We start from the raw sequence: 23,752 nt of genomic DNA on the forward strand, positions 1-23,752 counted from the left end.
GTGAACTTTATTCGGTTTAATGACTGTTAGTAAAATGCCTTAAAATATTTAGCTGAGAAGAGCACACTTTAGAAGTGGGATGCAGGTAAGGTTTCATTAGGAGCACATCGGCCTCTTTAATGGGCTCTGACATGTTAAAGTAATTTCCAGGGGAAACTGGGGATTCTCTTTGCTGGCACAGTGTTGTGCTCTTGAAATTGTCAGCTCTTCCAATTCATTTGCAAAGGCAAATAGTCAAACCAAGCCTGTACATTTATTTATTTATTTATATTTAAATAAAGCTAGGGCTTTCTCCCTGGCACCAAAAAGGCACCTTCACCAGCATGGCTCAGAAGCAAATTTTTCAACTTACTCTTAAACTTAAAATGCAGCAAATAGTGTCTATAGTGCTATGGCATAGAAGAAGTGACTGATTAAAACACAGAACACATGATGCAAGTGCAATCAGATATGCTTTATTTTAAATTCCTATTACACTGTAGTAATAAAAAGTCTAGAATGGAAAGCAGGTTTATAGGCAAGAGCAAAAAATGAATAATTTTATTAGATGATGTAGACTGTGGTAGAACTGCTTAATTACTTAACAGAGATTGTCACTGTGCATTTACAACATACTGTTCAGTCCCTCGTGCCCCAGAGGACTTCTGTAGGAGACACTGACATTGCAGAGCGTATAAACGTGGTCCCGTAAGCTGTACACAATACAGGTGTAGCCATGCTTGAAGCAAAAGCCCCAAAAGGTCTGGTGTTCTGGGATCCAGGGTTACTCACTGAGCGTGTGAGGTGGTGTGATATGAATCTTTGCTTTGCTCCACATACTTTAGCAAAAGAGCAGCTTGCATTTCTCCTCCCCTGGGCTTACTTATTTTTAACAACTGGTCACCGGTTTTGTAGAAAGCAATGTGTGACAAGAAGGGGAGCAGAAGGCATGCCATCTCTCCTGCTCTCTTGCTAATGAGACCATAAAATGACATGGCCACGTACAATATAGCCACAGTGTTTAACGAGCACAAGGCTCCTTTTAACTTCTTTGAAAGCTCAGTTATCTCAACCATGCTCTTAGTATGGGATATGCTCTTACACACTTTGGCCAGGGGAGAGTCACCGCACCTGGGCATGTGACTGTGGCTTGCACGTATTTGCCTCATTTGAAAAAATATCCTGAGAAGGATTTTGGGAGAGATAAGAAATGGCCACACACACACCCCTCCTCGCCTAGCACATGGGAGTTCATGACTAAGGATGGAATAGCACCTACATGGGAGACTAGTGGAAAACATAGATCCAGAACAGTCTGGGCCAGAAGGGCCTCAGGAGAGGAATGAAGCCATAGCAGGCCCCACTGCATCTTACAGAGGAATATGCTCCAAGCAAGGCAGGAAGCTGACCCAGCTTACAGAGTTTCTGCTTCTCAGGATGCATGTTTATTCCTGTAAGCTGAACTTCTATCCCTAAATCTTCCTGGGGTATTCCGTGTAACAGGTCCTGATTTTACAGTGGTCATGATTCCCAGGGAATGCTTGGGCATGATTTAATCTAGGTTCATCCTCAGGTGGCAGTTCCTGTGCAGGACATTTATTAGGCTTGTGGGGCTGGAAAGCTGCCTCTCAGTCCCTTTCGCTCCTCTCTCCCTTGCCCCATGAACAAGTTGGTGTGGCCTGGACTGCTCTGCGGCAGGGAACCCCCTCAACACACACATAGAAAATGGAACTATGAGGCTTAGGAGAGAAGAAAAGGCAGAAAAGGATGGAGAGCACAACCATATGCAAGAGATGTGACCAGGAAATGCAAGTTTGGTGGGACAAAATCTGAGCAGGGGCATGAAAAACTACTTATTTTCAGCAATCAAATGAACAGAATAGCAAATTAACAGCATACAGGATAGGCAAAGGGCATGAAACAAAGTGAGTATTGTATGGGTGCAACCATGCATGAAAGAGCAAGAGAAAAAGCATAGTGAAGCAGCAAGTGAGAACAGGAAGCTGGAAGTACTTTGGAGATATCAAACCCTGAGAGATGATTCCAGCAAAGCATGCAGTCCATGAACTGGAAAATTATAACACTGTAGGATAAAGCAGTCCTGTTAGCTAGAAATACCTGTTTTTATTGCAGCCTGAATGATCTACCATAAGGTTGTGTAATTCACTCTAAGAATTTATAACACTGGGTTCTTCCTTTTTTCTTTTCACTGAAATATCAGGCCTTAATTAAAACTAAAGTTCAGACTACTTTGGTGAATGAAGCCTTTCAGATTCCCTTGCAGCACTAAAGCTAAAATCCATAAATACAAGTGAACTACAGCAATAATATGTCCTAGAATTGCCTTTGATTACGTGTATCTAATTTTGAATCATTCACCATTCAAATCATTTTTCATTCTCTCTTCCCAGTGTTGTTGGTTACTTTTTCATATCAAATTTTGTGCAACACAAATGATGACCAAAAAAAAAAAAAAAAAAAAAAAAGCAGATTTCTACCTCTGTCTCTATTTTGCTCCTCTTATGTTGAAATATATTGAAATATAATAAGAGCTAAATGAAGGGATGAAGACAGCACCTTGGTTCATGGTTTCTGAATCTGGATGCTCAGCTCACCATACACATGCCTCAAAGCATCACAATTCAGGCTTGCAATCAGCTTTCGTAAACCTGGCCGTTTTGGGATGCATTTTACTTCCCAGATCAAGGTAGAGTTCGATGGGATTTGCCTGTAGGTAAAAAGGAAAGTAACAATATTGTCATCAGTAAGCCAATCCTCTCAACCTGACCCAGATTTGGAGAAACTGAAGTTGGGCAGTATTACACTTTTTTTTTTTTTTTTAATGTTTCACTCATTCTTATAAATGTCCTATAAATTATTCTCTCCATTTTCCATTCTTCTCAGTGCTTACTCTGTAAAAGCCTTCTCTAGCCTTTCCTCCAGGCTGATTTTAAATTTCCAAAATGAATCAGGGTTACTCTGCCTCCTGTCACTTCCCCTCATGATCACTTTCAGAATGATCTTCTTTATAGGCATCATATATTTTTTCTACTTTAAAATTCCATTTTACCTGTATATTATAGACCATAGCCTGTTGGTGATTCCTTAAATGGTTAAATAAGTCCTCATTATGAAGTGGCAAGGGCATCCCCATGTTGCAAGTTTGGCACAGTGCTGATGAGCTGCTGAGCCCCTCTGCCATAGGCACAACATCAGGGGATCTCCTCACTAGCCATTTCAAATGACTTCTTCATGTCCATACAAATAGGTTAAAGTGTTCTTGGGAGTCCTGCTGTTAGCAGTTACTCTTTTATATTATGTATGACTACTGATAAATCATAGTATAAATCAACTGTATTCTGTACTACTCTTGATTTTCAGTTCTCACTACAATCAAGATGCACAGAGAGCCTTGAATATTGGTATCTGTGTTTTCTCAGAGCTTTTACTACCTTGTGTACAAGATTTCGAAGGCTGATATTGATTGATTATGTTTGGGGGATGTCAGGATACAGCTGCTCTAAGGGAACCAAAGGAAGAGGTAGTGTAGTGGGGAGCTAGCTATAAAAATGGATGTTCTTTTCCTCAACATTAAGTAAGAGGATTATGAATTGAGCCAATGTTTTCATCTCACATGGGTATGGTACTCTAAACGGCTAAATAAAGTGAGAGTAAAGTAAGCCTAAACTTTAGTCACAGTTGCAAATCCTCATCTTGTAGGATTTGGCTATTAGATGTCCTGTCCTATGCCAGGATCAGAACAGAAAGGACTGCTCAGACTTAGCACAAGTTGCCACAAGATAAGGAGGAGATCTATTAACTCTAAATGAGCAAGCCTGGGATCCTCCCACCTGTATATTTGTTTCAGTGCATGTCTGTCCCTGCTAAAATAAGAGGCATTCTAACTCCTTAGAGGTTAGCATGGGTATTTCTACGTGGCACTACATTGCATTTTGCATATACAGTCATAGGTATCCTGGGGCACGTAGCCAGTTTTAGAAAAGAAAAAGCAGAGGAAGCTCACATTTTTAGTCTGCATGTGCAGACTGCTTCTAGCAAATGCCTCCCCTCTTTTTATCTCTGTTCTTAATGAGATATATTCTGTTCCCCTCAGCTGGCCTGCTTTATCAGATGCCCACTAAAATGATAGTATGATAAAGCAATGACTTCAATTGCTGTGCAAGGTTAAATACCATTTTTAATTTAGAATTTATGGGAATGATCTGCAAGGGATGATCTGTACAGAAAGTGATGAAGGTATTAGAAGTTTTCCCATGCAGCAAGGTTCAGTCTACCTTCCTGAGCACCTGGGGGCCAGATTCTCTAAGGCTGGAGGTTTCCAGACCACATCTTCCCAGTGCCCCAGTGGGAGCAGTGCTATTGTCTCTGACTTACAGTTCTATTATCTCTGCAGATATATGTATGTGTACATATATATATATATCTGTGTGTGTATATATATATATATGTATATACATATGTATATATATTACATATATATATATATACACATATATATATCTGCAGGAAGACAACAGCTATGCTGGGAAACAAATCTACCTTTTCCCATTTCTCTACTGTCCTACTTATAACTTGCTTCTCTCTACAAATACTAATACTAGTTGAGGTCTGATATGTAGAAACACTCTAAGTGACTTACAATCTATTGTGAATGCTTGCTTGCCTAAAATCCTTTTAACGATATCCATCACTGCCTGATTAATTCTCATCTGTCATGTAAAGACCGTGCCTCATGTAGAGACTGCTGTTGCCACAGGCTTTTCTGTAAGTTGTGTTCTTCATCTGCCTCCAGCTGATAGCTAAATATCACTACATATACAGTCCTTGTAAATAGTCAAGGCAGAAGCCCCCAGGCCACTTAATTCCTAGTATAAAGTTGTATCAGCTGGATCACACATCCCTATTTTATGTAATTGTCCATATGATATAGAAAAACTACTTTAAAAATACAGTGAAGTCAAGAGTCGCATACCCACAAACAATTACAAGAGATACATCCCATATATGACAGTCCCTGACAGACATGGAAGAAGTAGAAGGGAAAAGCCTAGAATAGGTTTAATTCTCTTTGCAAGTATAGTAAAGCCACCCTAATCTGATTTTCCTGGGAGAGAATTCAGTGATGAATGGTTCTGTGTAATATGCTGAGCCATCACACACCGGAGCCATTTATCACTCCGAATGCATGGAGGCAAATGTGATTATTATTTAAATAAACTACAACTGCCCCCTGTTCTGTCCTCTGTGTGTATAACCTGCAGCCTTCATTCATCTCAGAGAAGGTACATCACAGATTTTAAAATGACTAAGCTGATCCATTTCCATTTTAAATGATGCCAAGGGCACTACTACAAAGGGGAAAACATGGTGACTTGAGGGAAAATGACGTTTGTTCCATGAGTCATGTTTCTCCCTAATTTCTGTGCCTTTGATGCACCTGACATTTCCTGCATCCTTGAAGGTGAGAACAGCCCACTGCATCTTTTGGAACAAGAAGGATGCAGAACAACAGGGGAGGCTGGCACATCTGTGCAGCAATGAGGGCTACTGCTGCAACTTGTGTAACTCAGGTGGACCGTGCTGAGTCATGTTCAGCAGCATCTGTGACATACCACGTGCACAAAGCAAGCGCAGTATGATGTCCTTCCACAGTCATTTTTCTGTCCAGCTCCACTCTGGAGACTGGTTTTGATCTCTTTATTCCTGGCCCAGGTGCCATCAGGCTCAGACCTCCCCTACTGGCTGCAGATAATACTGACAAATTATGCAGCTGCTGAAGCACAAGCAATTTTTCAAACTCCTTTTGCACACACCTGGGGACCATCAGCACAGGTAATGATAGATAGCATCACTTCAGCTGTCCAAGAATAAGCAATGGCTGCAAAATTTTCCAACGATCCCAGTTATACATCCTGGAACTGGCTAATGCCAAGCTTATAACACTGAACTTAAATGGAAAGAGGGTATAGAGAACTACTTGTTCATCATAGGAGTACCCCTTTGTCAGCATGAAGTGCAATTGTGTATAATGAAGGCAGCTGACAGACTTTCCTTTTCCTTAGGCTTGGGAAAAAGTGCTTGCAGACCTGCTACAGCTATCACAGCAAACTCTTCTCTATCCAACACACATTTTGTGTCTTGACATAAGCTTGCAAAGATCATCTGAGGTACCTGTACATCTTGTATAATCATGATTAACACGAGTGAAGAAAAGCCCTATTTGAAAAGCAGCACTGGACTTGATTTACACATACTGAGTGAGTGGCAGTAAACACTTCATGTGTAGGATAAATCTGTCTTTCTTTCTTTCTTTCTGTGTTAGCAGCTCATAGGTAATATTGTCAAGCACCAAAAATTATGTAATACAGTGAAAACATAAACTCTGTCTGCATTAGCAGCTACCCACAACCACGACACTGCTCTCCAACACCAGTACTGAACAGATGAAATGCTATCACTGCCCCTCATTGCACAAGGGACAACTTGACTCCTTCTGACTGTTGAGACCTATGGCTCCCCTGTGGATTGAATTTTAAAGTAAGGAGAGTGTCTGCATTACTCAGCACTGCATTAGTTAAGTGTCTCTTGTAAGCTGTCTCCTATAAGCAAGAAGGTGATGAACTCCCAGCCAGCTGTGCTTGCTTCCCTACCTGAACTCCTTTTTCATTGTCTTCAGCACTCCAGGTCCCTCGAGGCGGAGCGTGACGTCCTCCAGGGTTTTTTTCAGAGGATTGGTGAACTCCACAATCACAGACATTTCTTTATCAGCTACCATCTCACCTTGAGTCTGCACAACAAGGGAAAGATAAAGCTCCACAAGCTGATAATAATAAAATGTCTTGTGGTGAAATAAGTGGGGTTAAATACACAATACCTGCAAGGAAAAAAAAAGGAGGGGGAATGAAGCATGTAGCAAAACAGCATGAGGCAGAGAAAGTCTAGTTAGAAGAAAATTGGATGGGCCCATAGGCTCTACCACTACAAGTGTTTCTACCCATTGCAATTTCCCTGCAAGGCACGTGACAGGTCAAGAGGCAGGCTCTTGTTTCCAGAGGAAAAACACAAATCTGCTTGCAGAGTCCTGTGGCTGAGGGTTCAACCGAGGGAGAGGCTGGCTGAGCAGGGCCTCTCTCTTATTCTTACCCCTCCCTAGGCCCTCTGCCAGCCCTAAAGTACGTGGCTCAGGCAGGGGTTTTCATTTTACGGCTGGTAGATCCCAGCTGGTCCATGAAAGACTTTAAAGGGCCTTGAGAAAGGTAGCTAAGGTAAAGAAGTATCTTTGCAATCAAATTAAAGCACTATCCTGGGGTCTTCATCCCTCCTGCAAATGCTTACAGAGTCTCACAGTTGCAAAAGCTGGAAAGGCTCTGGTCTAAGGGATCGTTCCATGACAAATACCAATAATACTGACTGGAGCAACAGATGAGACACTCACAGCTAAACTCTCAATAGCTTTTAGCCATGTGAGTTTAAAAAAAAAAAAAAAAAAAAAGTGGTATATTCAGAAGTTCTAGCCCATTAGGAGCCTTATATCTTCCTTATTTCAATTGCCCATTTAGATATGTGAAGATCACTGATACATGGGGTGGATTCAAAATCTTCCTGAATTCCCATATATGCAACTGAGAGCATAACCTGTATTTGCCGAACTTATTTTTGTAACCTAATATCAAGCTAAATTATAAGGTGTAATTTCCTCAGCTGCTAACTCTGACAATCTCTTCAGACCACCAGAGAAAGATCAAAGCTGTATCTGAAGACACGAGAGGAAATACTCTTTTCAATCTTTTCCCTTACTTTCACATTAAGAACTCCAATCTGACAAACATGCCCAATGAAGAAATCTGAGAAGAAACCTAGGAAGATAGTTTCCTCAGATTTCTTTATGAAGCAGTAAAGCAAAGTTTCCTATATAAATACATATGTATACACACGTGCACACACAAGCATGCTTAAAAAAATCCATCTATTAAAATTTCAGATTGTATTCACACAACACAAAAAAGCAGAGAAGAAACAGAATTTTACTAGAAGACATGGTTATTGCATATACTAAGCATCCTTTCTTCATAAAAGCGGGAAGGATAAACTGTTCTGAAGCTGAAACTGAGGATCCTCCTGTATAAGATGTTCTGTTTACATAATGAATTGAAAGAACTTTCTACTTTTAACATTTGGTTATTGAAGATGGATATTGAAGATAGCATTTATCTATCTTGTTCACCTCCTTTCTGGAATGCTCAGTTAAACGAAAACTTGTATTTGAAAATGCCAATAATCTGATCAGATCATTTCTGCAGACCAAGAAACAGAACAATTTTTTTTTTTTCAAACTTCGCTGTAGTTTTGACCTACATTCTTTAAAAAGCTTTTTTTCTGCTGAAGGATGCTGTTTCATTTTACTACGTATATTATTATATGGAAACCTGAACACTGTTTCAAATAAATATATGGGAGACAAAAGCTGTATAAACTTAGATTCCTTTCAAGGTCTTGAGTTTTAGGGATCTGCACTCATGTTTATATAAAGTTTCCTGAACAGGTGTTCTGATATTATTAATTTTTTGTACTAGCAGGTAAAAAAAATTACCCAAATGACATCATTCATAGCAGATGAAGGCTTATCACTGTTGAAAATAAGGCATTCTATTTGGATGCCCAGTTATGAACTGAGAACTCAGCTAGACTTCTTGCAGTCTTTGCTATACAACACAGGGTCCTTGTCCTATCAGAATCACCACATTTCTGTAATTTCAGAGTTACCATGCCACCAACTGCAGAAACACTTGAAACTCCACTAACAGTGCATTCACAGAGTGGCAGAAAGGAATATCATGAAAGTATCATTCCAAAAGATGTTACACACTCAATTTTGGAGGAAGCTTCCACAAAACTTGCACAAGCCAAGCAAATTCTCCTCAGCAGTAGTGCCCTTCATTTTTCAGCAAGAGGTATCTGTACTGCATTGCTTTAAATATAACAGACTTTTCAAGTTGTCAAAGACTTGAGGGACTTGACTGAGTAATCTCTCTTTCATGTTTTGAATTCCTCCAACTTTCTCAGATCTTTTCACCTCCTTCCTCCACTGAGATCACTTTAGGTCTCTATTATAGGTGACGCTGTCAGCCTCAGTCTTTAATGTAGACTACTCAGGCTAACATTCACCCTCATACACTCCAGGTGGTAACTGAAGGCAAAAACACAGTCCCCTATCCCAGAAGCCAACCAACAGCCCATGCACAGCATGGTGGTCAGTCCCCTTCACCACAGCCATGAGATACCTTGATCCGCAGGGAAGGAATTTCGAGGACCGTTGCCTTCTGGGCGGCCAGGATCTTCCCTGTTTCATTGATCCGTGCTGTCACAAAGAAATGAAAGGAGGCTTGGTCCAGCAGATCACTCAGGTACTCGCTTGATGTGATGATAACATCGAAAGCACTAGCTGGGGAGAAAAAGAAAAGAAAAAAATGCATCTGAAGCAATCTAATGGCTAATTGCTCCTCCTCTCATGGCAGTTACATGAGTATCTCGGAGAAAGGTGGTCCAGCACCAAAGAAGGACTTTTCTTCTCTTGCCCAAACTACCTTCATTTCTTTACCTCATCATTCCCTCTCTTGTTTTTGTTCTCTTTGCAATTAGGCTGCTCCCTGAGGCAGCAGCTAGGTTTGTGTACAGCCTCTGCCCTTTGCCTGTCACCGCAGGCCCAGGTCACTTTGGAAGGTTCCCAGGCACCACCACAAAGTAAGTGATAAGCAACACTGGCAATAATTAGCTGCTGGACACAAAGGTCTAAAACAGTTTTTAAGTACTGTCCTTGTATATTTTTGCTTTTTCACTTTATTCCTGTACCTTCTCTGCCTCTCTTCCCAGCAGAGATGCCACCTGAGCAGCCATTTAGGGACGTGCAGACTACCTGGGAGACTACCTAGCTCTCCAGGATGTCTGGATAACTACCTTTGTCCTATATGGTGCTTGCCTGCAACATTTAGCAGGCAGAGCCTCCTGTCGCCAGCACACCCTCCAGAGAGCTCACATGTGCTCCCTGACAATAATTATTGGAAGGAACAAGTCCCCCTGGGCTAGATGGTTGAGATGCAGGGAATCATTAATTCTAACCATATTGAACTGCAATTCCCAGGCCAACAATGGTGTGAGAATGTGATGCAAAGAAGCAGATCTGCTAACTAAGTGACCAGGCAGAATATATAGATCTGGAGCTCTTGCCTCTATAAACATTCATTATAACCCTAGTAAACATACCAAGATCTCCCACCTGTTAACTATGATTATTACTGTTATCTGTTATTTGTATTGTATTTGTGACATACACTGTACACACTGAGATAATTGAACCCAATTGGGTAAATCACATTCACCCCTTTTCACTCTTTTGATCCACTTACATCAAAAACAGTTCCTTGATTTGGTTTCAAAGCTATTCCCTAGGTAACCACCTGACCTGGATTTACCAGGCCAGCTTTAAATTTGCTTGATGTGCTCCCCCTCCCTCCCTATCACTCTGTATCTCTTTTAAAACAATTTCCCATAATGCCACAAATCGTAAATTATAAATGAGGCAAGGTATTTTTCATCCATGTAAATAAATAAATAAATTAGTTACAACCTAAGTGGAATTTACAGTGGAAGGAAAGAAATATTTCTGTTTAAATTTAATTCTTGCAGGAAAAAAAAAAAAGAAAGAAAGAAAGAAAGAAAGAAAGAAAGAAAGAAAGAAAAATAAAAGAATAATAGACTTCCATTTCCTTAGCACTGGCTGTGTTGGTAAGTTGCCAGTACCTCTCATTGCACCTGGGAAAGCCAGGGGAGACACAACACCAAGCTGCCTTACAGCCTCTCAAAATAAAAAAAAGAGAAAACTAAATATAACTGAATAGATGTGAGAGCACCTTTGAAGGCACTGGAAGGTTTAAGCTATTCAAATCCTCAAAGATGTTTTCAACCCACACAGTTTCTTTAATCATTATTCTGAAAATCGTGCATTCACTTCCTGTTTGAAAACTTAGTTTGCTTCATTCTTTCAGTAGCACAGTCTGGAAGAATGCCTTTAACACTTCTTTATTATATTGTAATAGTTTGATACCTCCAGATACATTTACCCTTAGTGCCATGAATGAAGCCTACAAATTCTGCTCGAGTGCCTCAGGAGGTATCCTACCACAACTCCTCTGACAGACTGTTCTCACACAGCTGCAAATGATCACATTGCCACCCTTCACACTGCTCATCTGCTCTGACACAATTCCTGCCTGCACATTCCTTTCCAATGCAAATGCAAAAGAATACACGTTTGAGTTTTATGTAGCACCGTCAGAGATAACTTGTGAGGGATCTTTTTGTCCTGTTGCTGGACAAAGTGCTGTGCAAGTTGATGACTGTAGTTCAGCTATATGTTAATTTCCACTTTGAAAGGTGGTAGAAAGATGGTTTAATACCTTAAAATGTCACATTGGCCAGAGACAGTGATGGGGACACACTTCTCTATACATACAAAATAAAAATAAAAGCAAAAGTCATGTCCTAGTCTCTTAGGTGCATCTCTCTGGTCTATGTTCACTCACTATCGGTCAATTTAGAGTTTACAGCACAGATTCAAAAAGCTTTTCAGAAACCATTTACTTAGAAAAAATGAATGATGAGTCTCAGTGATGCTTAAAATATCACCTATTCATTTCACTTCTTGCACAGAGGAGACAGATGAACCTCAAAACACTACAAAAGCTGTATTTCAGGTGATAATAGCTTACAGAGACCTCTAGTGCAAGAGCACAAAGACAGACCGTTTCCAAACTACCTGCAAGTGAGTTGGAGGAGTTAGAAGGAACCTGACAGCAAGTAGCAGTCAGAGCTTTGAGGTAGACTGGAGTTGGAATTTTTATTAACCTTCACGTGCAGATCTCTATAAATGGACACCTAGCTTACGGAGATTAATAAACTCCAAATCAAAATGTGCAGTTTTAGAAAACACTTAAAGTGAGGGAGAAAGCAGAGGGGCTCAGAGGCTTCTCACTGAGATGAAACTGGGCCTCTTTGAGGTGAAGGGACTCACAGAGCCTCCTGAACTGGGACAGGTAGACAGGACAGGTGAGGAAGCTCAGAGGTCAGCCAGAGGTGCTGTGATCCAGCACCAAATCCAGACCAGGTGGCCCACCCTATGGGCTCCTGACATTTTGCTACTCCTGCTGTGCTCAGCAGAGATTGCATTTGCCCAGTAGCAGCATCAAGAAGGCAAAATCATTGCTCTTGACTTGCTCAGTAGAGAACTCAAGTGGAGGATTCTAAGCCTCTCAATTAGCTTGCTTAAGGGCATGCTTTTATTAATTTTGCTGAGCTGGAGGCACTGACCCAATAGCACGGGCCTGTCAGAAGAACAAGAGATTGGCAATCACTTGCTGCTGGAGAAGCCAGGGCTCTGACACCAGCCTGCTCCATAGTTGTGGAGAACAGCAGATCCTCGGTACTTACTGTTTTCCAAATGGGGCTGCCATGGCTGCCATGAAATAGGTTGGTTACATCCAAAATAAAAAAGCAGAACATCCCTCTTCCCTACTTTAAGTAGTGCAAACTCTTTCCCTAAGCCATGTGAGCCAGGCTGCCAGGAACTGTTTTTCTCGTGAGAAGAAGGAGGCAAGATCTTCCTTCAACAGTCCAGAGGGCACTGGGAAAAGCAAATGCTGCATATGGAAAGAACTCACCTAACTTCAGGGTGCGTGTGCAGCTGACAAATACCCCTGATGTGATGTATAGTGGCTTAATCCAGTTACAGATACACGTTTTAGATTGTTGTAAATATACAAATACTGAACGACCCTGTCCTCCAAAGCCAGATGGACATTTGGAACAACTCAGACATGCAGCTCAGTGTAGGAGAGCATTATGCAAAGAGCAACAGCCTGAAGAAAACAGCCTCATCTCTAAATGACCCTGCTATCAGGGCCAGAGCTGGAAGCAGGGCTTCCTGATACCTGATAGTGTATCCTACCCTTAGCTACTACTAGAATTGGCTCTATCCATGGATAGAAAGACACTAGTGACAGTGACATAGATGAATAAAGCTAGCAGATTTGAAAACAACTATGTGAGCCTTACACATAAGGGGTTCCAGTTTCACAGTGAAAGAGTGCTTCTTGAACTCATTCTTTGTGACTCCTGTATAAAACACTATGTTGCCTGAAAGGTATGTAGTAGCAGTGTAGGAGTTGCGGCTCTTGTTCCTGAACGTTATAGTGACTTTAAAGTCACTGCCAAGGACTGCCTTTTGCACTTGGAAATCCATCTCAACATCCTTTTGTGGCTGATACATGTCATCTTGGGTACTTTGCTTTTTAACACCATACATAACAGCAGTCTCCAGAGCCAGTCTTTCCTCCTCTGAACCTAGAAACAAAAGAAAACCAAATTAAGAAGAGAAGCAGGAGTAGTGCATTAGTCCATTCACAAGGATTCATTTCCCACACCTTTTGGTAGTTGAAATGAATGGATGAGGACAGTGAATGTTCTTGTGGTAAAGTTAGTATTAGGAGAACTTCACAACTTCCAAGCAAGATGGGTCTTAAAGATTCAAGCTATATCCAAGAAACTGATGCAGCTTAATTGATAATAATGGAACTACACTGATTTACTTCATGCAAGCATCTGACCTTTTTTGTCTCAAGCCTGAGTAAGAGATGTCTAAACAGCTGTACGGAAAGCCTTAAATTGTTTTGTATGCTCAAGCTAGCTCATGATTGCCCTTTGTTTTCACTACAGCTTACTCAGTCTGAAGCATTTCTGACTAGCAAACAAGGTTTGTGCTCTTCTCAAGGCATCTGCAGTGTTGCTCGGGTGAAGCTAGAAAAAAAAAAAAAGAGTTCCAGAGGGCAAGTCAGCAGCTTTCCATGCAGCAACCTCAGTACCAGAGGTCTGTAAATTTACAGTTCAAGATCTGATTGAGGTAAATCTCTGTTGGTATGCTCCCACCCCATTTCAGGTTACCTTCTTGGAACTTGTACTCCTCAGTAATCTCTACCATTTCATCAGTCCCGACTCCTTTGGTCACAATCAACTTCCCAATATGGGTCGTGTCAATTTTTTCTATAATTTGGGCTCCATTTTTTTCCCTTCTTGAGTAAACAACATCACTATTCACCTACAAAATTAAACCAAAAAGGATTGAGATGCATGGAAGTATAGAAAGCAGGAAAGCCATTCTAATTCCCACCAAAACCATGAAATATCAACTTGAAGGCCTGCTAATTATTCACTCTGAAATCCCATGTTTAAAATTAGGCATATGCTACAATAATGACTAGGTGCATTTTAGTATTTGTAACTCCAGAACAATAGCCTGTGTAAACCTGAGTAGGCTGCAGAGATACCATTTGGACCTGGGGATCATGATTACATATTCCTTGCATCAAAAAGCTTTATGCCAGAGGGGAACAGTTCATAGATAAAATATCCTTATTCTCTTCTGTCCAAAGCTATATACAATTCAGTTAGAGAGTTGCTCTACGTCTGTTGCAGTTCTGGGCACACCAACTCTGGTGGTGCAAGAGGTTAAAACACCAGGCCAGGCTCTCTCACTATTCATGGAAATATACTCTTCTCAGATCTACCAAACTGCCTCAGATCTATACACTGCAGCCAAAAGAAATGTGGTGAACAAGGACCTCTTTAAAGTCACCAAATTTTGACTGAAATAAGCAAGGAAGCCTTAACATAACCAGGTTTTCTGGCAAGCCTGAGAAGGAGGTCACAACTCCCAAAGGATGAAGATGAGCAGCTAAACCTAGTGACTCATTTCCCAGCACATCTGGAATCTGGGAAGGATAGAAGACCACAGCCTGAAATTTGATTGGAACAGCTTTTTCTGCTTACTACATTGGTGAGCAGAGATTAGAGAAATCTCTGTCGTTCATTAGAGATATATCACACCTACTGGCCTGCATGTAAAAATATAGTTATGAGATTTATTTTAAACGTGGTGCATATATCAAGTAACTTCTCAATCCACAAATTGCAGTGGAGCCTTATCTTCTGTCTCACCTATTGTCCCACTGATACCACTCAATGAACTAAAATTTTTAAAGTACATACCTCAGCAAAGACAAAAGGAGCATCAAATTGGAAGCAAACGTGACCATGTTTAATGGCTTGAACTGAAGCTGGGCCACATCTGTACATACCTGGTGGAGGCGCAGGGGGGAAAGAAAGATAAAGTTATTTTTATAATTAAAAAAAAAAAAAAGTAAAAATATTATCCTTTCTCAAAGAAAAAGAATCCTTGGGTTTTGGTGAACACTTTCAATAGTTTACTGGGATTCCTGACCAAGAAGTGAAAAGCTTAATTTCTGTTGCCAGCCCTATAAACAACACAGACTTAAGTCTGAAACTATATAATGACTCGGTACCTTAGTGACATCATGAAGCCCACTGTAAGTCTCAAGTACTTTAAATGAAGCTAAAGCTGATTTTGGTTATAGCAAATAATATTGGGAGAGATCAGTTAATCTATAGACAGAGAAATATCTCACTTCATATCTGCTAAAGATGTCTTTCAAGAACTGGAAAATTAAAGACTGGGAAGAAACAGCAGTGGCTTTTCACTTTTTCTCTCCTGTCCACGGCCTGCTCAGGCAGTTTAACATGGGATGCAGAAACTGGCTGATATATAATGAAAGAGAACTCATTTGATTAGGCTCCTGTATAGGTTTTCTAAAAATTTGAAAGCCATCTTTCAGCAATGGAACTACATCTCTTCTGTACAAAGCAGGACACTTCTCAAGTAAGATTTTGTGCACGTGTGTCATGAGCAGTGTTGTAATAAGGACAGATCTATTTTAGAGCTCAAAACAATTCAGGAGAAAACCCTGAGTGAAGTTGAGTGTGGTTATCTGGTTAAAAGTTTGTCACAGGCAACATACTGGCACTGGGTTAGCTATTGTCACCTCATCATTTGCCACAAAGAATCCAAGTGTTGGAAAGAGTGCTAAGGAGGATCTCAAGCAATATTACCATCACTGGTTTCTTGGGGTGTCCCATCAACAGCCTGCCATCCTCCAAAACCAACAGGAAGATCAGGTCTGGTCATCCAAGCTTCATTCCAGCAATGATAGTTCCTTATAAGAGATGAAACCAAAATATTAAATTATTGGAAAGAAACATACACACCAAAATAAACCTGTGTCTTTATGATCTGCCATTGCTTCAATAGCAACATGTGCCAATTTAGATGTGAAAAAGTCTGCTCTTTTTAAAGAATATATTTTTAAGTCTAACAGTTTGAGATCTCTCAGTTAAAACATGAAAATCCTTCATTATAGACCCTTGAATGTAAGTTGAAGAAGACTTTTTGTTCTTCTATTGTGTGCTGAATGCATATATCTCTGAGAAAATATTACAGTGCTTGGAGGTTGTTGGGGTATATGAAGAACTACACACACTACAATCTCTTTCCAGCCCGATGTCCCTAAAATTGGAGCTGTGAGATGGCTATAATCTTTTATTTCTATGGAGGCCACCTCTACTTCAACTTGCTCTCCAAATCAATCTTTGAATCTTCTTCAAGCCATTGAAGTTTGTTCTGCTTTATAACTAGTAAGACTAAAGCTTTGGTACCTTCACTGAAGAGATTTCAGGATCAACTCAACAGTATAGTGTGTAACTTTGTTTTCATGGTTGATAACAAACATGCTCAACTGCTTTCCATGTTGTTTGAGAAAAAGACCTCACACAGGCTTCATAAGACTACACTCATTGTGGATTTCTTATAAGGCCTCTCCAGTCTGTCACACCAATTAAAGAGGGCAGATCTAGAATGCACAGCTTTCTATAAGACCCACCTGTTACTATCATGGACCAGGTGTTCAAAAAACCTTTAGAGACCAGGACAGTACTGCTGGAAGGTGTATTTATTGGAGTGATTAATCTATGCACTCAGTCTATAAATGCCCTCATCTGATAGGATGCTCAGCAAAAGAAAAAAACACACTACAGCGTCATCCCAGTCTGCCCAGAATATTTCAAAGATAAATGGACAGGACAAATCTTGTCACTCTCTTCCTGCAATGTTACCCATGCTCAAGGGAGAGCATGAGCAAAGAAGAAAAGCAATGTACAAAGAGGGTCTTGCAGTAAAGCCAGCAAAGTGTTTTAATTTCATTACTGCAGGGAAAAAAAAAAAAAAGAAGAGAAGGAAGAAGTAGAGAAAGGGGCAATTTTGCTTGCAAATTATACATATCCTACAGCAGATATGAATAAAATTACATCTGTGTAGCTGCTGATACAGCCACTAGTACATGCAATGATATTAGCAACAGAAATGGGGATTGTTAATCTCTGACCATTTCATTAATAATAGGTGAAAACCAGCCACAAAGCAGAGTCAGAAGGATCTGAAGCTTGTCTAACAAGACTTTTCAAAGTGGAAATGAAAGCTTGGATCAGGGTAAAACTTGTCAGTTAAGAGAGTTAATGAAGCACCACTACAGAAAAAGGAATTATTCAAGGAAAATGACGCACACTCAGAGAATTTTTGATGCTGCTGAGAGTAGTCAATGCTGAATCATGCTCACAGAGCTTAGCTGAGGGCTACCAGAGGATGGGGATGCACTTTATGGTAGGTGGGTTTTTGAAAGCTGTTATGCCAGCATGTGAGAAAGACAATACCTGCCCTGAAGCACTCACTGGTTCACTTTGAATCAAACTTAGATGTGTCATTGGCTTTATGTTCTGCAAAAGAACAACCTGAAGAGCAGACAGGAGGGAAAGATGATAAAAACAAGGTGGGGGGTAGGAGAGGTGGGGAGAATAACACTGTGGAAAAAAAAAAAAAAAGCAACTCTGCTTCAATTCTGTAATTAGATAATGCAGTATCTTATCATTCTATATTCTCCCTAGGGGATTGGGCCTTTCTCACTGGTTTCTATTGGTGTAGTTTTGAGTGCGACAGGACAGCAATCCTTCTAGGTCTGCTGCCACGCAAATAACAAATACACATCAGGTTATTGAATGTGAATGGACAGAAATGCACTGTTTGTAAAGCACAAACATTAAGGAAAGGAGGATGAGGGGAATATTTCCCTCTCCAAAATGTAGCAGAAAATTCACTTTGGCAGAAATGAGCACAGCTGAGGATCTGGCTCTGAAGCCATAATTTGTTAAACTGAATCTGTAGTTCTTGTATTCTACAGCAATCCTGAGACATTAAAGAAAGCAAGAATGGCTATACAGATCAATGTAGTGACCATTAAATATTTACAGAGATAATTACGAATAGACTAAACAAAGCAATGGGGAAATTAATAAAAGATGACCGGGTGGGTTTTATGCCTGGAAGACAATTTAAGAAGGGTACTTGGTATTGCTTATGAGGCAGCCACATGCTGGAAACAGTTGTTGCCCTTTCATCAGCTAATAAGCTTGGGCATTGGGATTGAGATAGACTTTAAGAGAAAAGTGAGTTGGAAATGAATGGGAAAGCAGAGATTTCAGAAAGGCTCTCTCACAGGACGTGGGTGAATACACATGGGGCTGGGTGACTTCTGAGGTACTGATGTTGGTCTGTTTGAACTTCACAGTAGGAGTGAGTCTTGATTTCCATCCAAGAGAAATATTCTTTAAGTGTCTTTCTATCATCATTAAGAAAGACAAGGAGAACAAAGTAAGGGGACAGAAGCAGTACTGATTGGCCCAAATCCGGCCAGCTTTATAAAAATAACTTTTTGCAAAGTCTGTGTAATTCTGTATTTGTGTTTTGTTGTTGTTGTTGTTTCCTATCCCAAGGGAAAAAATGCTCTTTAATAAAAATAAATAAATGTCAGATAGCATTCAGAGGGAGCCCCACACTCAGAGATGGATTGGACTGAAAATTCTGGCTCCAAGTGCTCCTGAAGTCTGAGAGTATTTAAAACCTGAAGACAGATTAGCTTCAGCAGTACAAAGCAATAGAAATGATATATTAATAAAGAAAAAGAGTTTTGTTTCCAGATTGCAAGAGATTATAAATAAAAGTGAGAAATCCATTAAAAAAAATCATTATGAATCCCTTGACCTTGTCTTCTTAACAATAATAATAAAAAAAAGTAAAAGAGACATTAAAAATAAAATCAAGGTTAAGACACGAGCCATATAAGAGTCTGCATGTGGGCAACCATGGAGTGTTACAGAGTAATGAAGAGAAAGGACACAGAGGAGAAATGAAAAGAGGTATGTAATGCCCAAATTATGCCCAAAGGGTTATGTGCACCATGTACTAATAAATGCATCATGAGGATAAAAAGGAATGAACAAGGCAGTTCAAAAAGTAATCACAGAAGAAAAAAAAAAAAAGGAGGATGGGAGGACAAAATGCTGGTGTGAAGTTGTATATGGATTTCAGTGGAACAAGGATGACTTTGGATGATCTGTCCCCGCCCCAAAAGAATGGAAAAATACAGGACTGAATTCAGAAGCCTTGGAAAAAAAGCTAGGAAAAGGAGAGGTAGGGAAGGACAAGGAAATGTCAAAAGTGGGTCAGAGTTGTTTCATGAATCAGTTAGGAGAAGGGAAGAAGAAGAGGAGGTAAGATAGTGAAAGTCTGAAGCATGGCAGTGATCCATTACTGGGTGTATACAGTCTGAATGGTGAATCATTGAATCTTGTTTCAAATCATTTTTAGGCAGGTGTGATTTTAAATGATTGGCTGTTCCTTTACAGCTCTTTGAGCCATAGGAGGACCAGCCCCATGAGAAATACTGAGGTCACGCTGCCACACAGATCAAATAGAGCTTAGCAGGCTGGGAACCCCTAAGGATCCTGAGAGGAACGAACAAGTCAGACAAGACAGCAGGACCACAACCCTGGACTTCAAGAGAGCAGATTTTGGCCTGTTTAGGGTCCTGCTTGGAAGAATCCCATGGGAGGCAGTCCTGAATAGAAGACGGGTCCAAGAGAGCTCATTTGTTTTCAAGGATCACCTCTTCCAAGTTTAAGACTGGTCAACCTCCATGTGCAGGAAATCAACCAAAAGTAGCATGAGGCCTGCAAGGTGGTCTGAACTAAACTTAAACATAAAAAGAGAGTGCATTAGCGGAATCAGGAACTAGTTACCCAGAAGTAATGTAGAAACACTGTCTAAGCATGCAGAGACAAGTTTAGGAATGACAAAGCACAAATCAGAGTATGTCAAATCAAACAGATGTGAAGGGCAACAAGAAAGGCAAGTGCATTGGTAACAAAAGGAAGACTACAGAAAACTTGGGTCTACTGTTGAATGAGGTAGCAGACCTGGTGACAGTGGAGTAAGAAAAGTCAAAGTACTCAATGTATTTTTTCTTCTTAGTTACTGCTAAGATTTGCCTTCAGGAATAATAGGCATTTGAACCCACTGTGGAAAGTCTAGTGCAATGATCCTCTATCAGCCATTGAGGATCACAGAATGGTTAAGGTTGAAAAGGACCTCTGCAGATCAACTAGTCCACACTCCTTGCTCAAGCAGGGTCACCTAAAGCACATTGCACAGGATCTTGAATATTAAAGATTCAGGCAGGTCTTGAATATCTCCAGAGAAGTAAACTCTGGACAAAAAAAACTCTTGTAAACTACTTCTCTGGAGAAGTAAACACGGTCTCTCTGGGCAATCTGTTCCACTGCTATATCACTGTCACTATAAAAAGTAAAGAATAAAGTTAGGGAATATTCAGACAAATTCTGTGTATACACACAAGTCCAATTGACCTGATGGGATGAACCCACAAGTTCTGAGGGAGCTGTCTGGTGGCACTGTGAGGCCCCTCATATTTGCCTTTGAAATGTCTTGGTGATTGGATTGGTTCCTGAGGACCTTAAGAAAGTAAATAGCACTCTTTTCTTCAAGAAAGAGAAACATCATCAGCATCCAGGGAACTACAGATGTATAAGCCCCTTGATCCCTGGAAAGGTGATAGAGCAAATTCTTCTGGAAAATGTTTTAAAAAATAGTAAGGACATGATGATTGGCAGTAGTCAGCATGCATTTACAAGGGGGAAGCCATGTCTGACCAACCTGATTGCCTTCTGTGATAAAATGACTGACTGGGCAAGGGGAGGCCAAGCAATAGTTGTTGGTTATTTTTTGTTTGTTTGTTTGTTTGCTCTTTAGCACTGTTTTCTGTAACATCCTCGTGGACAAACTACTGAAGTATAGACTAGACAAGTGGACAATGAGGTGTGGTGTACTGAAAACTGCTGGGTTCAGAGGGTTGTGATCAGTGGCATGAAATCTGCCTGGGGCTAGTCACTAGCTGTGTCACTAGGGTCAATGCTGGGTCCAATACTTTTCAACATCTTCATTAATGGCCTGGATTATGGGACCAGCTGCACCTTCAGCAGGTTTGCAGATACAGAAAACTGAGAAGAATGGCTGATACATCAGAAGTTGTATATCAGAAGAGGCTTAGAGGGCTGGGACTGTTTGGCCTGGAGATGGAAAGTTTCAATGATAGTTGGACCTTCTAATCAGGTATAATATGGCTCTAATCAAATATAAGTAACTGATTAGAAAGAGAGGGTGCTGGGGCGGAAGACAAAAACAGACTCTTCTCAGTGGCCACAAAGACAAGACAAGAAGTAATGCACAGGAAATTTTGTCTGAACATAAGGAAACATTTTTACTGTGAATATTTGAACACTGGCATGGGTTGCCCCATGGATGGAGTGCCCATCCTTGCAGGTTTTCAAAACCCAGGTGGAAACTGCTCTAGCAGACCTTGCTTTGAGCAGAGTACTGGATGAGATGACTTTCAGAGGTCTCTTCCAGCCTCCCCTATTGCCAGTGATGGTGTGATATAGGCTACAGATGTAAATGAACCTTAGATTGCATTTTGGTAACAGATTATGGAAATTACTTAGTTACAGCAACAAGTTCAGTCATTTCATCCACCACAGAATGGATTTATTACAGTTTTAATATAAAGACTTCCAGGGATTAAGTTGTTAATGAAACAAGCTGATGAGTAGCTATGCTGATGAGGTGAAGATATCATTGACACAAATCAAGTAAATTAACACTGAATAGGACAAGTATCTCCTGAATATAGCAATATATACAGGGGTCACATTCACTGCTTCACTCTGAGGAGGAAAGGCTTGAGGCCCAATAACCCTCACATAATTTTTACTGAACAGAGCATATAATCAATATGTGCTACGCTTCTCCTGTCAGACAAGAGACAGTAAGAGTTTGAGGAGAAAGGTAGAGGACTTCCTTCTCCAAAATTGTATGTAGATTCCTTTTCTTGTTCCCAGGGAGTTTTCTTTTTATAAATCTGGTGGTAGCATTTCAGTAACTTGTGTGATAGCTTGGCTTGTTTCTTTTTCAACTGAATTTGGATTTAAATAATGGGATTTATTTGAAAAATATGACAACTGGGTGGAAGCAGAACAAGAAGGGTGCTTTACCATAGATAGTGAGGTATCTCTTTGTAGCTGGCTCAGGACCGATGGAAGTGCTCCTTTCCATTTTGAGGACCAGCCTGTCCTTAAGGAGCACAAAGTCATTTCAAGTTTCCTTCAGTGTGGTTAAATGTGCACTACTGAATGGTAATATTAGTAGTGATCTCACAGATACCCTAGGGCTTGTCTCTTTATATGACAAGCACTTCACATTCATCTGCCTAACAACAGTGCATTCATTCTATTTTCTGTAAGCTAGCAATGGTCTTCAATGAAAAGTGAAATAAATAAATCACAAATATTTCTTCTCTCTCTCTCTCCTCTCACACACTTTTTTTTATTTTTTTTTATTTTTTTTACTACATATATGGTTGACACATTACAGGTATTTGCCAGGAGAACTCACCAGATGGAGTCTTTTGTCAATTTGGCATCCACCTGCCCTTCGTCATCCAGAAAGAAGTCCAACTGTAAATTTGCATTGTTGTCATGGGCAGAAGAATAGTTGGTAATGAGTCTTGCAGGTATCCCCAAGCACCTCAGAACTGTGGCAAACAGAGAAATGTAATGAGGACAAATATGAGGAGCAAATCCTGTGCTCATGGATGACAGGATAAGTAGAGAGAACTTATTAATAACTGAAATAAAATAGGAAAACTCAGTTAAATCAACCCAAATTATTCCTCCTATATAGCTTTATATAGAATATTTTAAATATTTTATTTGATCCCAGAATGATGAGCAAAGATAGGTAGTTATACAATCACTATAACTTAAGCACCCAGTTACTAATTTTTTCAAATAGCCCTGCATACTGACAACTCTGCAGCTTTTCAGGGCAAATCTGGATGCAATAGGTCTACTACATGATCAAATGTGGTATGAAGAAAAATAATTTTGAGATTCCAAGACATGAAGAATATATTATCAGTAAACCAGGAGAATCAGGAGAGACTGTGCTGAAATGAAGATGAATTGAAAATGTCTCCTTGTGGCTGACTTGGAGTTTCCCTGTTTGACATCTGTTATCAGAAGGGATCTGGAGAATACAAAGAATAAAGCAGAAACTGATTGCTAACAAGGGGAGAAATCTGCATTATTTGCAAGTGAAACGTCAGAGTCTGAACAAAATGCATTACAGAATTTTTATTGATTGCTAAGTAATAGTATCCTGTAGTACTTTGGAATCAACAGTCCCTTCCCACAGAAGATCTTAAAAGGTGGATTAAAAAAAAAAAAATAAGCAAAAAAAAAAAAAAAAAAAAAAAAAGCCTTCTACCCCTAAATTTCAGATGATCACAAAGTAGCTGATGACTCTTTTCCCCAGTTGCCAAGTGGTAAA

The 23,752-nt window shown here is 40.2% G+C and overlaps 1 protein-coding gene across 2 annotated transcripts in view; it reads right to left on the reverse strand.

Annotated features, from left to right (window-relative positions):
* Window positions 1-433: 433 nt before the first annotated feature.
* The window catches only part of F13A1 (coagulation factor XIII A chain), a 65,532-nt gene continuing 42,213 nt past the window's right edge, over window positions 434-23,752 (reverse strand). For both annotated transcript variants that reach the window (XM_005010706.6, XM_005010705.6), the window contains exons 8-15: window positions 22,817-22,955; window positions 16,015-16,118; window positions 15,097-15,185; window positions 13,993-14,146; window positions 13,108-13,395; window positions 9,282-9,442; window positions 6,651-6,787; window positions 434-2,707 (exon numbers count right to left, since the gene is read on the reverse strand). In XM_005010706.6, coding sequence (XP_005010763.1) covers window positions 2,563-2,707; window positions 6,651-6,787; window positions 9,282-9,442; window positions 13,108-13,395; window positions 13,993-14,146; window positions 15,097-15,185; window positions 16,015-16,118; window positions 22,817-22,955 — 1,217 coding nt within the window. In that variant the 3' untranslated portion in view covers window positions 434-2,562. The remainder of the gene's footprint in view (window positions 2,708-6,650; window positions 6,788-9,281; window positions 9,443-13,107; window positions 13,396-13,992; window positions 14,147-15,096; window positions 15,186-16,014; window positions 16,119-22,816; window positions 22,956-23,752) is intronic.

Source organism: Anas platyrhynchos, chromosome 2 (genome assembly GCF_047663525.1).
Source record: "Anas platyrhynchos isolate ZD024472 breed Pekin duck chromosome 2, IASCAAS_PekinDuck_T2T, whole genome shotgun sequence".
Classification (NCBI taxonomy): Eukaryota; Metazoa; Chordata; class Aves; order Anseriformes; family Anatidae; genus Anas; species Anas platyrhynchos.